The sequence below is a fragment of the Mya arenaria genome, chromosome 5 (genome assembly GCF_026914265.1).
Source record: "Mya arenaria isolate MELC-2E11 chromosome 5, ASM2691426v1".
Lineage (NCBI taxonomy): Eukaryota > Metazoa > Mollusca > Bivalvia > Myida > Myidae > Mya > Mya arenaria.
In genome coordinates, this window is record NC_069126.1 from 24,650,435 (window position 1) to 24,663,936 (window position 13,502).

Sequence of the window (13,502 nt, forward strand, 5' to 3'; positions counted from 1 at the left end):
GCGTATACATCTGCTTATGAGCTATGTCGGCCTATCTATACATGTGCTAAAGGGTTAAATTGTTCAACAGGCTGACTTTCATGTGATGTGCACAGTAGAATAGAAGACTGATCATACCTCTTTAGGATTAGGCACCCCTGGATCATCAAGTGCGTATCTAAGGAGGTGTGTTACCAAGGACAGATACTCCTCCCCATCTTCCTCTGTCTTGCAGCAAACAGCATCTTGCAGGCTGCACAATGTTGGTAGACTCTCATCATCTAAATCACACATAAATTAGAACTATCGCTGAATGTTATTAATTACCCCCGAATGCCACCCTGATAAGAAATGGCAGTGAAATATTTAGAAATCCCACCTTTAATTGACAATGCTGTGGATACAGTTATGGTTCTTGTACACAGTACTACCATTCATGTACTTTGCCATCATATGAAATTTAATTAAGTTCCCTCCAGTAGTTTTCATGAAAAAGTAACAAAGGGAAATGACTCTGCAATTAGCTAAAATATAGTCACATTTCCTTTACATTGCACTTTTGCTCATTTTGCTTAACCAATGAATGAAGTTTTATTAAGTTCAATCAAGTACTTTTCAAGTTATGCTCCCGCAATAAAACATGATAATGGACAATTACTCTGTATTTCGCTAAAATAAAGTTATGGCTCTTGTACACTGCACTTCCTCTCATTTTTCTTTACCATTTTATAAATAAATTAAATCAAGCAGATTTCAAGTTATTCTCTGGACAAGAAAAAGCAAAAAAGGGCGATGACTCTGTAATAAGCTGAAATAGAGTTATTATCCTTGTACAAAGCACTTCTTCTTATTAGGCTTTATCATTATATAAGTTAAATTAAATTCCAACAATTATTTTTCTAAATATACATAAGTTATCTATAAGTTACCTTCGGACAAGGAACATTGCAATGGACCTAAGACCAACCAACTGACCGACCACAGGGTGATTTCAATATACCCTCTTAAAACTTTGTTTGTAAAAGGGGTACAAAAACAGGCATTTCCAGGTGTCATACATATACCAAAATCACATCTAGACCACACAACAACAAGAATTCTTAGAATAGGATGTGTCACCAGAGTGTCGGGAGTGCCCAGAATTCTTGTCAGAACATCACAATGACCTTGCACTTAAAAATATTAGTTTGAGGTGGATGACAACACAGACGACGAATAAAGTAATCCCTATGTGTCTACCATAAAAGATTTACCAAACATGCCTGAACTATACATAAAAACCAGAGGATTTCAGGTGTCACACCTTAAACAAATAAAACTTTACTTGCATTGGGATTACTTTGAGTCAAATTAAATGAAGTCAAACATAACAAAGTAGCATAAATTGACCAGTGAAAAATATTAAGATATTGGACTTGTTTAACTTAAATAAGATTAAATGCAGGTTGATACTAACCAAAGCCAAGAGGTTTTGCAAAATTGTGCATGAATTCCAAAGACATGAGACAGTCAGCAAATGCTTCACCATCAAGATGGTTTCCGGGAATTCGAGGTATATCTGGCAGAAGCTGAAAATAATAATCAGCATTAAAAACCTAAAAACATGTAGACACCAGTATTTATTATTTTAATATAAATACTAGAATAAAGTCATAAGATATATGTTTCATTTATTGGCTTTTGTTAGTAAAGACAAGCAGTCTAATAATGATCTACACAGACAAGAAAATAGATTGCAGATGAGGGCACCTTTGAGTCACGGAGCTCCATGTCTTCCCGAGGCTTCTTCAGCTCCTGGGCAAGGACAAATTCCATCTTACGCTGCTCCTGAATACAAAAAAAATATTTTCATACATTTAAACCAAAGCACCATACCAGACCAGTCAACTGCAGTAATGAGTCCAATGCAATAAAAAGCAGATAAGCTAAAAATGTTTCATAAACAATTTTACTACTGGTTGCAGATGGAGTTTTGATAGTGGTGCCTTTTACTCCATCTAAATCCATGATTGCCTTCAGATCCATATGGTTTTTGGGAACCTTAAAATACTGTCAGTAAAGATGTTACCGATTCATATTACATACTGCCAACCATGAACTGCTAGAAACTAAATTTCAAGGCTTTTTGTTGTGCTAATTTTACAGCCCATTTACAGGCGGAGCTGGGAAAGCCAATGCAGTGTGATGACTTCAAACATGATTTGAAACCAGTTTTCATCAGTGAAAACTTGCAATGTAAACATGCTTTGTTCAGCTGATTGACAGGCACAATTTGCTTAGTTAATATGCAATCAGTAGTACTTAGATTTACTTTGCATACAAAATGAAGGAATGTAAACAAGGTAAAAAAATGTGCAGCGAGTTGATGATTTACCTATAATTGATTTTCTTTTTAAAAGAAGTTCTTGAAGTTGATATTTTCACTCCATGATTTAAAACTAAAGTATTAATTTGATATTTTCACTGTTGTTATTTCACTCAGATAAAACTTCATATTTCACTGAAAAGCATGATAGAGATTTAAACATTAATCTTTGCAAATATTTACAGAAGTAAAACAATGATAAACACTATCAAGAATAGTTTTCAATGTTTGTGTGAGTTGTGCTATGAGGAAGTTTTTGGCTTTGAGGGATATAAAAAAATGAATTGATGATGTAGTTTAATTTGTCTGCCTTGTTGATGGGTAAATACATATGTATCAAATATCTACAAATTAAACTATTAAAAATGACTTGTAAGAGACATTGTTCAAATCCCACTCTGACCGCTAGGTTCACAGCACAGCAGTGTCGATTACTCTATGACTCTCATAAACACTTGGAATAGAGTCCATGCCAATATAGTCCAGTCAGATCTTTACCAAAATACTTCAGAAAAAGGGAAAAGCACCAAATTTTGATCACACTATCTTAAGAACAAACCGAAAAAAATAAGCCCAAGACCAACTCTGATAAAACCAAAATGGCCAACAAAATCCAAAATGGCCTCCATACATATAATGACATTTTCATTATTCATAAAAATAATATATCAACATAATTTCAGACCAATCGAGGTATTTTTAATACAGGAATCAATCCTTATAAAAAATGAAACATTATAGTAATTAACCCTTTAGCGCATGTATACGAGATAGGCCGACATAGCTCATTAGCAGATGTAAACGCATCTGGCCGACCCTATACACTACTGGATGTAAACGCATCTCCCGCATATTTCAATAGGGTCATTTCAATACTTCAATATTGCATCTTTCTTTTTGTAAACAATATCCCGGATGTTTATAAAGCTGAAGATTAACCTTTTGTGTATTGATTTTCCCTCGAAAATGTCGTCTGCTAAAACTTGAAGGTCATTATTTATACTGCCAATCACAGGTGTGAGATCCTACTGTGACGTAATAAAACCTCGAGGAATTGCAGTACTGTACAGTATGGAATTTCCCCCAAAACATTGATGCGTAAATCAATGAAATTATAATGTCAGTTTAATTTACCATTGAAATCAATAAAGATAATAATTATTTGTAGATAATATTTTGTGTTACAAACAATAGAAACAATAAGTAGCTGAGCATGGTTCCGGTCGTAAAATAGGTCAAGTAAACAACATTTGTGCAAGCGTTTGATGATTTAGATCTTTTTATTCATAACTTGGAAAACATTTATTGGCTTTCTTTTTGTAAAGAATTTTATGAGGGGGTAATAAATTTAAACAGACACTCTGGACTGGATCTCTCAGCTGGATGACACCGGATATTCCTGCCACATTTCTGTGTACTGTATTATACACAAGAACATCAATTGTCGGCTTTTTAATCCAGATGTGTCTTTTTTATGATAGGGGTAATAAAATTTAGATCGATCCCAGCATATTATTACCCTTTGATTTAATGCAATTATGACATTTCAAAGAAATGTTACAATTCCATCTTGGAAATGCATTCACAGATGAAATAAAGAATTTTATATTTCATCATTGACACCATTTATTAGATAAATTATTTACCTATAAAAAATGTATTCACATAAAAAAGATTTGGAAACAATTATTTGGAGTAATATTGATTTTAAGGTCATACTGCTGTATTCATTTGCTCATTTTCGAATATCCTGAAAAGTACCTATACAGATAAGGACTGCTTATCAGTAAGATGGCTATTGACTGGGAGGTGTAATCTGGCCACTTGTCTATGTGCTAAAGGGTTAATAGGGATTAAAATAATCAAGTTATCTCCCCTTGTTTTAAATTTGCCATTTGCCGACATTTTTGTTGTTGAAAGCATTTGAAGATAAAATGCATAATTCTCTGCTAATTTAAATGAATTTATGCCTGAAACTTACTGCGATGTTTCATTATGTGAAGATATAAGCTATGATATTGATGAACAAGAGTGACACTCACAAAATACGCCCATCAATAATTTCTTGGATTCTAAGACAACTTACTGTCACATTGGCCCTTTGAGAAGCAAGCTTTTCAAGAAGCAAATGATTTGGCACAATATGGCATTAACAGTAGAAAAAAATTATTTTAATTCGAGGGTTTCGAGTCAAAAGGTGCTAAAATGTCTATAATTTTCATAGGCACTTAGAACCTTTGGGGACCAAGCCCTTGATAATTACTGAGGGTTTCATGCAAAATTGTATTTACCAATATTTTCAGCAAGTTTGGTGAAGATCAGATGGTAACTGTTCAAATTAGACAGTGGACAAAGCAAAAATGGCAAATTTTGACCAATTCAAGGGCCATAATCCTGAAGAGCCTGGCTGGTTATAGAACTTTGCCAAGAATATATACCAACAAACATTTATAGTAGCAAGTTTGGTGAAATTCGGATAAAAACTGTTCAAGTTTGAGAGTAGACAAAGCTAAAATGGCCAATTTTGATAAATTCAGGGGGCCATAACTCTGGAGTGCCTTAAGCAATTAGGCTGGTTATCGAACTTGACCTAGATATTTCACCAACAAACACTTTCATGAAGTTTGGTGGAAATTGGATGAGAAATGTTCAAGTTAGAGAGCGGACAAAGCTAAAATGGACAATTTTGACAAATTCAGGGGGCCATAACTCTGGAGTGCCTAAAGCGATTTGGCTGGTTATTGAACTTGACCGAGATATTTCACCAACAAACACTTTCATGACGTTTGGTGGAAATTGGATGAGAAATGATCAAGTTAGAGAGCGGACAAAGCTAAAATGGCCAATTTTGACAAATTCAGGGGGCCATAACTCTGGAGTGCCTAAAGCGATTTGGCTGGTTATCAAACTTGACCTAGATATTTCACCAACAAACACTTTCATGAAGTTTGGTGGAAATTGGATGAGAAATGTTCAAGTTAGAGAGCGGACAACATTGTGGAGCCGCCCGCCTGCCATGGGTGTTCCCATAATACGGCCATCGTAAGATGGGCGTATAAAAAGCTAAAATAGAAATAAAACAAGCACCAATTTATAATAAAGAAATGCCACATGGTTTTGAGACAACATAGACTGGTCAATGTGTATATTTTATGTACTAAGAAGTTGATCAACGATTAACATTTTATAGTGATAACAATTTATGAAACATATTGTTATTTTGTTAAAACAACATTAAATGATATATTTTCTTAATTTGGATAGAACTAGTTGTATAATGTTTATATGACATTTTGACAAATGTTTTTTTATAATTGTTCAGCCTGAACCCTTAAATGAGCACTTTTGAGTAGTGATAAATCCTGTAGACTAGTTTTTGTTTACATATACTAAAACAAGAAACATTTGGCTGATGGTCCATATGTTTTCGAACATGGGACAAAGGCCAAATGAATTAATTGGTCAAAATGTATTTTGTGCCAACGCAAGAGTCTGAAGAGCTTGCTAGTCCAACTACTTTACAGTCAAACAATAGCATTGGCTATGTACCATTGGTGTAAGGTTTGAAGAGGTTTGATGATTTAAAATGCCTTTCAATGCCAGTTGATATAAGCTTGTTAGATGATGGTGAAGGCATACAAGAAACAATTCTAAAACATAAGGCTAAATGGCACAAACTGTGTAGAAACCAATTTAGTAAACTCAAATTATGGTGGATTTAAACAGTGAACACGACTATTGATCACCAACCCCATCAAAGGTAACCCAAACAAATTCTGGTAATGTAGCAAATTGGAGATCTCAAATGGAAAGAGTTTCTAAATCCTTTCTGTTTTTGTTTATCACACTCGGGTTTGAAATTACTGTCGTGCTGTTTGTAGAATCATTGCGTAAAGGTAGTTTGGCGTTGTACAAGGAAGCTCTCGTGTTACTTGTCCAGTGGTTATTTTCTCTTGACAGTCCAAATTATGCTCATTGGCTGCCCATGCACATTCGTGCCATGGTTGTCCTTGACCAGAAAACCCAGATGTTGCCATCCAATTTGCACAAAGTAAGTTCAAGAACCTTCTTTGGCTAGGTTGGTTAATGTGTTTTATTTGGGTAATAAACAGCTGGTATACACTATACACTGCCAGCAATAATGTGCCATGTCCTACATGTATATATCATAGTGATTGATCTCTTTATTTCAAGTGACATCAAACTTTTATTCCATGATACTAAACATGAAGCAAAGAGGCTTGTTGGTAGCAATAATTATCTTATTTTTTTGTTAATTCAGCAACTCCTAGGAGACAAGGAGATGGGTTATTTTAAATTATAGGTCAATTTCACTTCATATCATGTAATGCAATTTTTACTTCAGTGCCACTAAACTGGGCATATGTTTAAACTTTTTACTACTGAGCTTGTTTCTGTAGTTTTTTGCATAAATGTTCACTGGCTGTAGCTTATATGCCATGGCAGTTAGTCTGTTGCATAAATCCCTGCATAACCTTCACATGAACCCGGAGAATCCGGCTGGGATTCCTGAACATTAATCTCGCATCATCCTGGTTGGATCCCGACAAACCGGCGGCGGGATTCTCTGAATCCCGACTGGGATTCCAGTCGGGATCCCACCGGGATGATGCGGGATAAAAGTTCAGGATTCCGGAGAATCTAGCTGGGAATCCTGAACTTTTATCTCGCATCATCCTGGTGGGATCCCAGGTGGAATCCCACCCAGGATCCCAGCTGTTTTTTCACTTGGGGGCCGCCGACTTTAAATAAAGATTCTTTTATCTTGTATCTTGTAAAGTAGGTCAAAAGGTCACAATCAAGGTCATCCATGGACAACATCGATATGTGTTTTCATTACTGCAGACATGGTCTAAATTTCATGCTACAAAAAAAGAAAGTCGGTAAAAAGGTCATGGTCAAGGTCATCTAACAACAACATTTATATTTGTTTACAATACCATTACTTGTTTAAGGAACTGTACACATGATCCAAATTTCATTGCTGTAGCTCTGCAAACTGAGACTTTGTTGGGCTAAAAGTCAGGATTCTGTAAGCAAAACTGTTACAGCTTTACAAACTGAGACCTTGTGAGGTTCAGACTCAGACGTCCTTAAACAACACAGCTTTACAAACTGAGACCTTGTGAGGCTCAGACTCAGTCGTCCTTTAACAACACTGCTTTACAATCTGAGACCTTGTGAGGTTCAGACTCAGACGTCCTTAATCAACACAGCTTTACAAACTGAGACCTTGTGAGGCTCAGACTCGGTCGTCCTTAAACCACACTGCTTTACAAACTGAGACCTTGTGAGGCTCAGACTCAGTCGTCCTAAAACAACACTGCTTTACAATCTGAGACCTTGTGAGGTTCAGACTCAGACGTCCTTTAACAACACTGCTTTACAAACTGAGACCTTGTGAGGCTCAGACTCAGTCGTCCTTTAACAACACTGCTTTACAATCTGAGACCTTGTGAGGTTCAGACTCAGACGTCCTTAAACAACACAGCTTTACAAACTGAGACCTTGTGAGGCTCAGACTCGGTCGTCCTTAAACCACACTGCTTTACAAACTGAGACCTTGTGAGGCTCAGACTCAGACATCCTTAAACAACACTGCTTTTCAAAGTGATACTTTTTAAGGCTCAAACTAAGGAGTCCTAATAAACACAACAGCTTTACAAACTGAGACCTTGTGAGGCTCAGACTCAGTCGTCCTTAAACAACACTGCTTTTCAAAGTGATACTTTTTAAGGCTCAAACTAAGGAGTCCTAATAAACAACACAGCTTTACAAACTGAGACCTTGTGAGGCTCAGACTCAGTCGTCCTTTAACAACACTGCTTTACAAACTGAGACCTTGTGAGGCTCAGACTCAGACGTCCTTAAACAACACAGCTTTACAACTGGAGACCTTGTGAGGCTCAGACTCAGTCGTCCTTAAACAACACTGCTTTTCAAAGTGATACTTTTTAAGGCTCAAACTAAGGAGTCCTAATAAACACAACAGCTTTACAAACTCAGACGTTGTGAGGCTCAAACTAAGGAGACCTGAAACACAACAGCTTTACAAACTGAGACTTTGGGAGGCTCAAACTTAAAGTCCTGAAACACATCGGCTTTACAGACTCAGACTTTGTGAGGCTTAAACTAAGGAGTCCTTCAATACATCAGTTTTACAAACTCAGACTTTGGGAGGCTCAAACTAAGGAGTCCTTAAACAAAACAGCTTTACAAACTCAGACTTTGGGAGGCTCAAACTAAGGAGTCCTTCAACACATCAGCTTTACAAACTCAGACTTTGTGAGGCTCAAACTAAGGAGTCCTTCAACACATCAGCTTTAAAAACTCATACTTTGGGAGGCTCAAACTAAAGAGTCCTTAAACACAACATCTTTACAAACTCAGACTTTGGGAGGCTCAAACTAAGGAGTCCTTAAACAAAACAGCTTTACAAACTCAGACTTTGTGAGGCTCAAACTAAGGAGTCCTTCAACACATCAGCTTTACAAACTCAGACTTTGGGAGGCTCAAACTAAAGAGTCCTTCAACACAACAGCTTTACAAACTCAGACTTTGGGAGGCTCAAACTAAGGAGTCCTTAAACAAAACAGCTTTACAAACTGAGACTTTGGGAGGCTCAAACTCAAGAGTCCTGAAACACATCGGCTTTACAAACTCAGACTTTGTGAGGCTCAAACTAAGGAGTCCTTCAATACATCAGCTTTACAAACTCAGACTTTGGGAGGCTCAAATTAATGAGTCCTTAAACAAAACAGCTTTACAAACTCAGACTTTGGGAGGCTCAAACTCAAGAGTCCTGAAACACATCGGCTTTACAAACTCAGACTTTGTGAGGCTCAAACTAAGGAGTCCATCAATACATCAGCTTTACAAACTCAGACTTTGGGAGGCTCAAATTTATGAGTCCTTAAACACAACAGCTTTACAAACTCAGACTTTGGGAGGCTCAAACTAAGGAGTCTTTAAACAAAACAGCTTTACAAACTCAGACTTTGGGAGGCTCAAACTAAAGAGTCCTTAAACACAACAGCTTTACAAACTCAGACTTTGGGAGGCTCAAACTAAAGAGTCCTTAAACACAACAGCTTTACAAACTCAGACTTTAGGAGGCTCAAACTAAGGAGTCCTTAAACAAAACAGCTTTACAAACTGAGACTTTGGGAGGCTCAAACTCAAGAGTCCTGAAACACATCGGCATTACAAACTCAGACTTTGTGAGGCTCAAACTAAGGAGTCCTTCAATACATCAGCTTTACAAACTCAGACTTTGGGAGGCTCAAACTAAGGAGTCCTTAAACAAAACAGCTTTACAAACTCAGACTTTGTGAGGCTCAAACTAAGGAGTCCTTAAACACATCAGCTTTACAAACTCAGACTTTGTGAGGCTCAAACTAAAGAGTCTTTAAACACAACAACTTTACAAACTCAGACTTTGGGAGGCTCAAACTAAGGAGTCCTTAAACAAAACAGCTTTACAAACTGAGACTTTGTGAGGCTAAAACTAAGGAGTCCTTAAACACAACATCTTTACAAACTCAGACTTTGGGAGGCTCAAACTAAAGAGTCCTTAAACACAACATCTTTACAAACTCAGACTTTGGGAGGCTCAAACTTAGGAGTCCTTAAACAAAACAGCTTTACAAACTCAGACTTTGTGAGGCTCAAACTAAGGAGTCCTTCAACACATCAGCTTTACAAACTCAGACTTTGGGAGGCTCAAACTAAAGAGTCCTTCAACACAACAGCTTTACAAACTCAGACTTTGGGAGGCTCAAACTAAGGAGTCCTTAAACAAAACAGCTTTACAAACTGAGACTTTGGGAGGCTCAAACTCAAGAGTCCTGAAACACATCGGCTTTACAAACTCAGACTTTGTGAGGCTCAAACTAAGGAGTCCTTCAATACATCAGCTTTACAAACTCAGACTTTGGGAGGCTCAAATTAATGAGTCCTTAAACAAAACAGCTTTACAAACTCAGACTTTGGGAGGCTCAAACTAAGGAGTCCTTCAACACATCAGCTTTACAAACTCAGACTTTGTGAGGCTCAAACTAAGGAGTCCTTCAACACATCAGCTTTACAAACTCAGACTTTGGGAGGCTCAAACTAAAGAGTCCTTAAACACAACAGCTTTACAAACTCAGACTTTGGGAGGCTCAAACTAAGGAGTCTTTAAACAAAACAGCTTTACAAACTGAGACTTTGTGAGGCTCAAACTAAGGAGTCCTTAAACACATCAGCTTTACAAACTCAGACTTTGGGAGGCTCAAACTAAAGAGTCCTTAAACACAACAGCTTTACAAACTCAGACTTTAGGAGGCTCAAACTAAGGAGTCCTTAAACAAAACAGCTTTACAAACTGAGACTTTGGGAGGCTCAAACTCAAGAGTCCTGAAACACATCGGCATTACAAACTCAGACTTTGTGAGGCTCAAACTAAGGAGTCCTTCAATACATCAGCTTTACAAACTCAGACTTTGGGAGGCTCAAACTAAGGAGTCCTTAAACAAAACAGCTTTACAAACTCAGACTTTGTGAGGCTCAAACTAAGGAGTCCTTAAACACATCAGCTTTACAAACTGAGACTTTGTGAGGCTCAAACTAAGGAGTCCTTCAGCACATCAGCTTTACAAACTGAGACTTTGTGAGGCTCAAACTAAAGAGTCTTTAAACACAACAGCTTTACAAACTCAGACTTTGGGAGGCTCAAACTAAGGAGTCCTTAAACAAAACAGCTTTACAAACTGAGACTTTGTGAGGCTAAAACTAAGGAGTCCTTGAACAAATCAGCTCTACAAACTGAGACTTTGTGAAGCTCAAACTAAGGAGTCCTTCAACAAAACAGCTTTACAAACTGAGACTTTGTGAGGCTCAAACTAAAGAGTCCTTCAACACAACAGCTTTACAAAGTGAGACTTTGTGAAGCTCAAATTAATGAGTCCTTAAACAAAACGGCTTTACAAAATGAGACTTTGTGAGGCTCAAACTAAGGAGCCCTTCAACACATCAGCTTTACAGAATGAGACTTTGTGAAGTTGAATGTCAGGATTGCGTAAACACAACAATTTTTCAGCTGAGTCTTTGTGTGACTCAAATTTAGAAGGATTAAACACAACAGCTCTGCAAACTAAAAGTATGTTGAGCTTTAACTCAGGCAGTGGCGTAGCTGCCATTACACACAATACGCCCGTGCGTACAATTTGTCGCACAAGTCAGAAAATATTTGGGGCCAAAAACACAATAAAAACTGAAGGTTAAGGGGGGTGAAGCATTCCCGGGCCTAAAAAATCTAAAAAGTCTTATTATTTAGTAAGAGCCTCTTTTAACGTTTAGTTGAAGGAAAGTCTTTGTTATCCATGCAGTTAAACAATTTATACAAGCCTGGTGAGTAGTTTCCCTTATTGTTCAGTCATAAATGCGGGAAGTTTCAAAATATCAAACTCCAACCTTGAACCTCCTCATCTAGACATGTTCAAAGATAATCTTCAAACAGTTGACAATGCTGATAAACTAAACTCTTATAGCTGCAAAATTGGAACATTTCTATGCCTTTTCCTCCCCAAGATGGTACATTTTGTTTAGGTTATTTGTGAAGCATAATTAAAAGTGTAGTGCCCCGTAATATTTGATATAAGGACGATACATCACACATTTAAGATAGAGGAGTCTGTTTTAACTGTTAATATTCATATATTTTGATTTTAAATATCAGATACACAAATATTCTCTACTGATATTGACAAGACCCATTTCTCAAAATTTGTCAAATATACTGCGGGTAAAAAATATGCTTCATGAATGTTCACGACTCAGTAAACTAATGGCTCACTGCAGCTTGTGTTTATACTATGAATACGACAGAAATTGACCATGACTTTTTCTGGAGTATACCTTCTGTAACATAACATTACAATAGACATGTTCACCCAGAAGTAAGGATCGACGTATTGCATTACTCTTTTGGGTGTAATTTTATGGAGTAATCGTTCAGTGCATACTTTAAACGACTTTTTGCGAAGAAATAGAAGTTTGTTTCGTGTTGAAAATGTTAAATGATCTAAGGAAAACCTTTTAACAAACGTTCATATGCATTTTCATTATTTAAAAAAAATACCACTTTTGAATTTCCTACAAAGCCGTTTTAGACATAGCATTTTTGAATTGATTATGTAATAGTTAGATTACATGAAGTGAATCTGACGCAGGGAATGTGTATAGGATGATTGTCAGTAGGCGGATCTTTAAACTCACGCGGAAGTTAAAATTCTTAAGGATTAAGTCTACTACTTAATGACTGCCTATCTGCAATTTCATTGGCTGAAAATGTAGGATGTATTCTAATCGTTGATTAAATGCTGATGATCCTGTACTAGTAAATTTATTTTGCTATACAGTATCATTCTGACCTATGACAAAACCGAGAGCTCCAGGGGGGCTCTGCCCCCCTGAACCCCCATAAGGGCATTCCACCCAGTTTAACCACAATTGTGCATATACTTTGAAATGGCTTAGCTACGCCCCTGTCAGGATTTAATAAATGTAACACCTCTACAATCAGTCGACAAAAAATTAATACAGATATATCAAATGACACTGTTAACAGTTTATTAAGTGTTTTGTCATAATAAGAAATTTATAAATACCTAGATAAAGAAAGATTTATTTAGAAAATAACTTAACTTGAAAAGTATGCTTATAGAGATCCAGAAGATCAGAAAACTGACTACAGCCGATATCATGAAAAGAAAATTCTACTTAGTCAAAATCAATTCCATATACATTTTTATTGCACCAAAGTGTCTGACATTAATTGAAGTTTGAATTTTGAAGTAAATGATTTGCGAAGCAATGCAGGGTAAAATTATTTTTTTTCCAGACACAAAAAAGCGTAGTAAGTTTGCAACAAGAGCCTGTCTGCCCTTCTGTTACCATTAATGCAACAGTCCTTTTTGTATACGTGTTACCCAGGTGTAAACAAATTGAAACAAGCTTGCGGTGATGTCACTGCTAAAAATAATCCATTATTTTGATGAATTTTACATGTACGTTGGGTGAAATTGTGTATGCTTTAAACGTCACAAAGAGTCCAGATATTTTTTTTGGTTGTTAAATCGGAATAAGTAAGCTGCAG

At 36.7% G+C, this 13,502-nt stretch overlaps 1 protein-coding gene across 5 annotated transcripts in view; it reads right to left on the reverse strand.

Annotated features, from left to right (window-relative positions):
- The window catches only part of LOC128234881 (bromodomain adjacent to zinc finger domain protein 2B-like), a 249,182-nt gene that overhangs the window by 112,728 nt on the left and 122,952 nt on the right, over window positions 1–13,502 (reverse strand). For all 5 annotated transcript variants that reach the window (XM_052949483.1, XM_052949482.1, XM_052949481.1 and 2 more), the window contains 3 exons: window positions 1,729–1,806; window positions 1,436–1,547; window positions 118–260 (listed from right to left, as the gene is read on the reverse strand). In XM_052949483.1, the coding sequence (XP_052805443.1) occupies window positions 118–260; window positions 1,436–1,547; window positions 1,729–1,806 (333 nt within the window). The remainder of the gene's footprint in view (window positions 1–117; window positions 261–1,435; window positions 1,548–1,728; window positions 1,807–13,502) is intronic.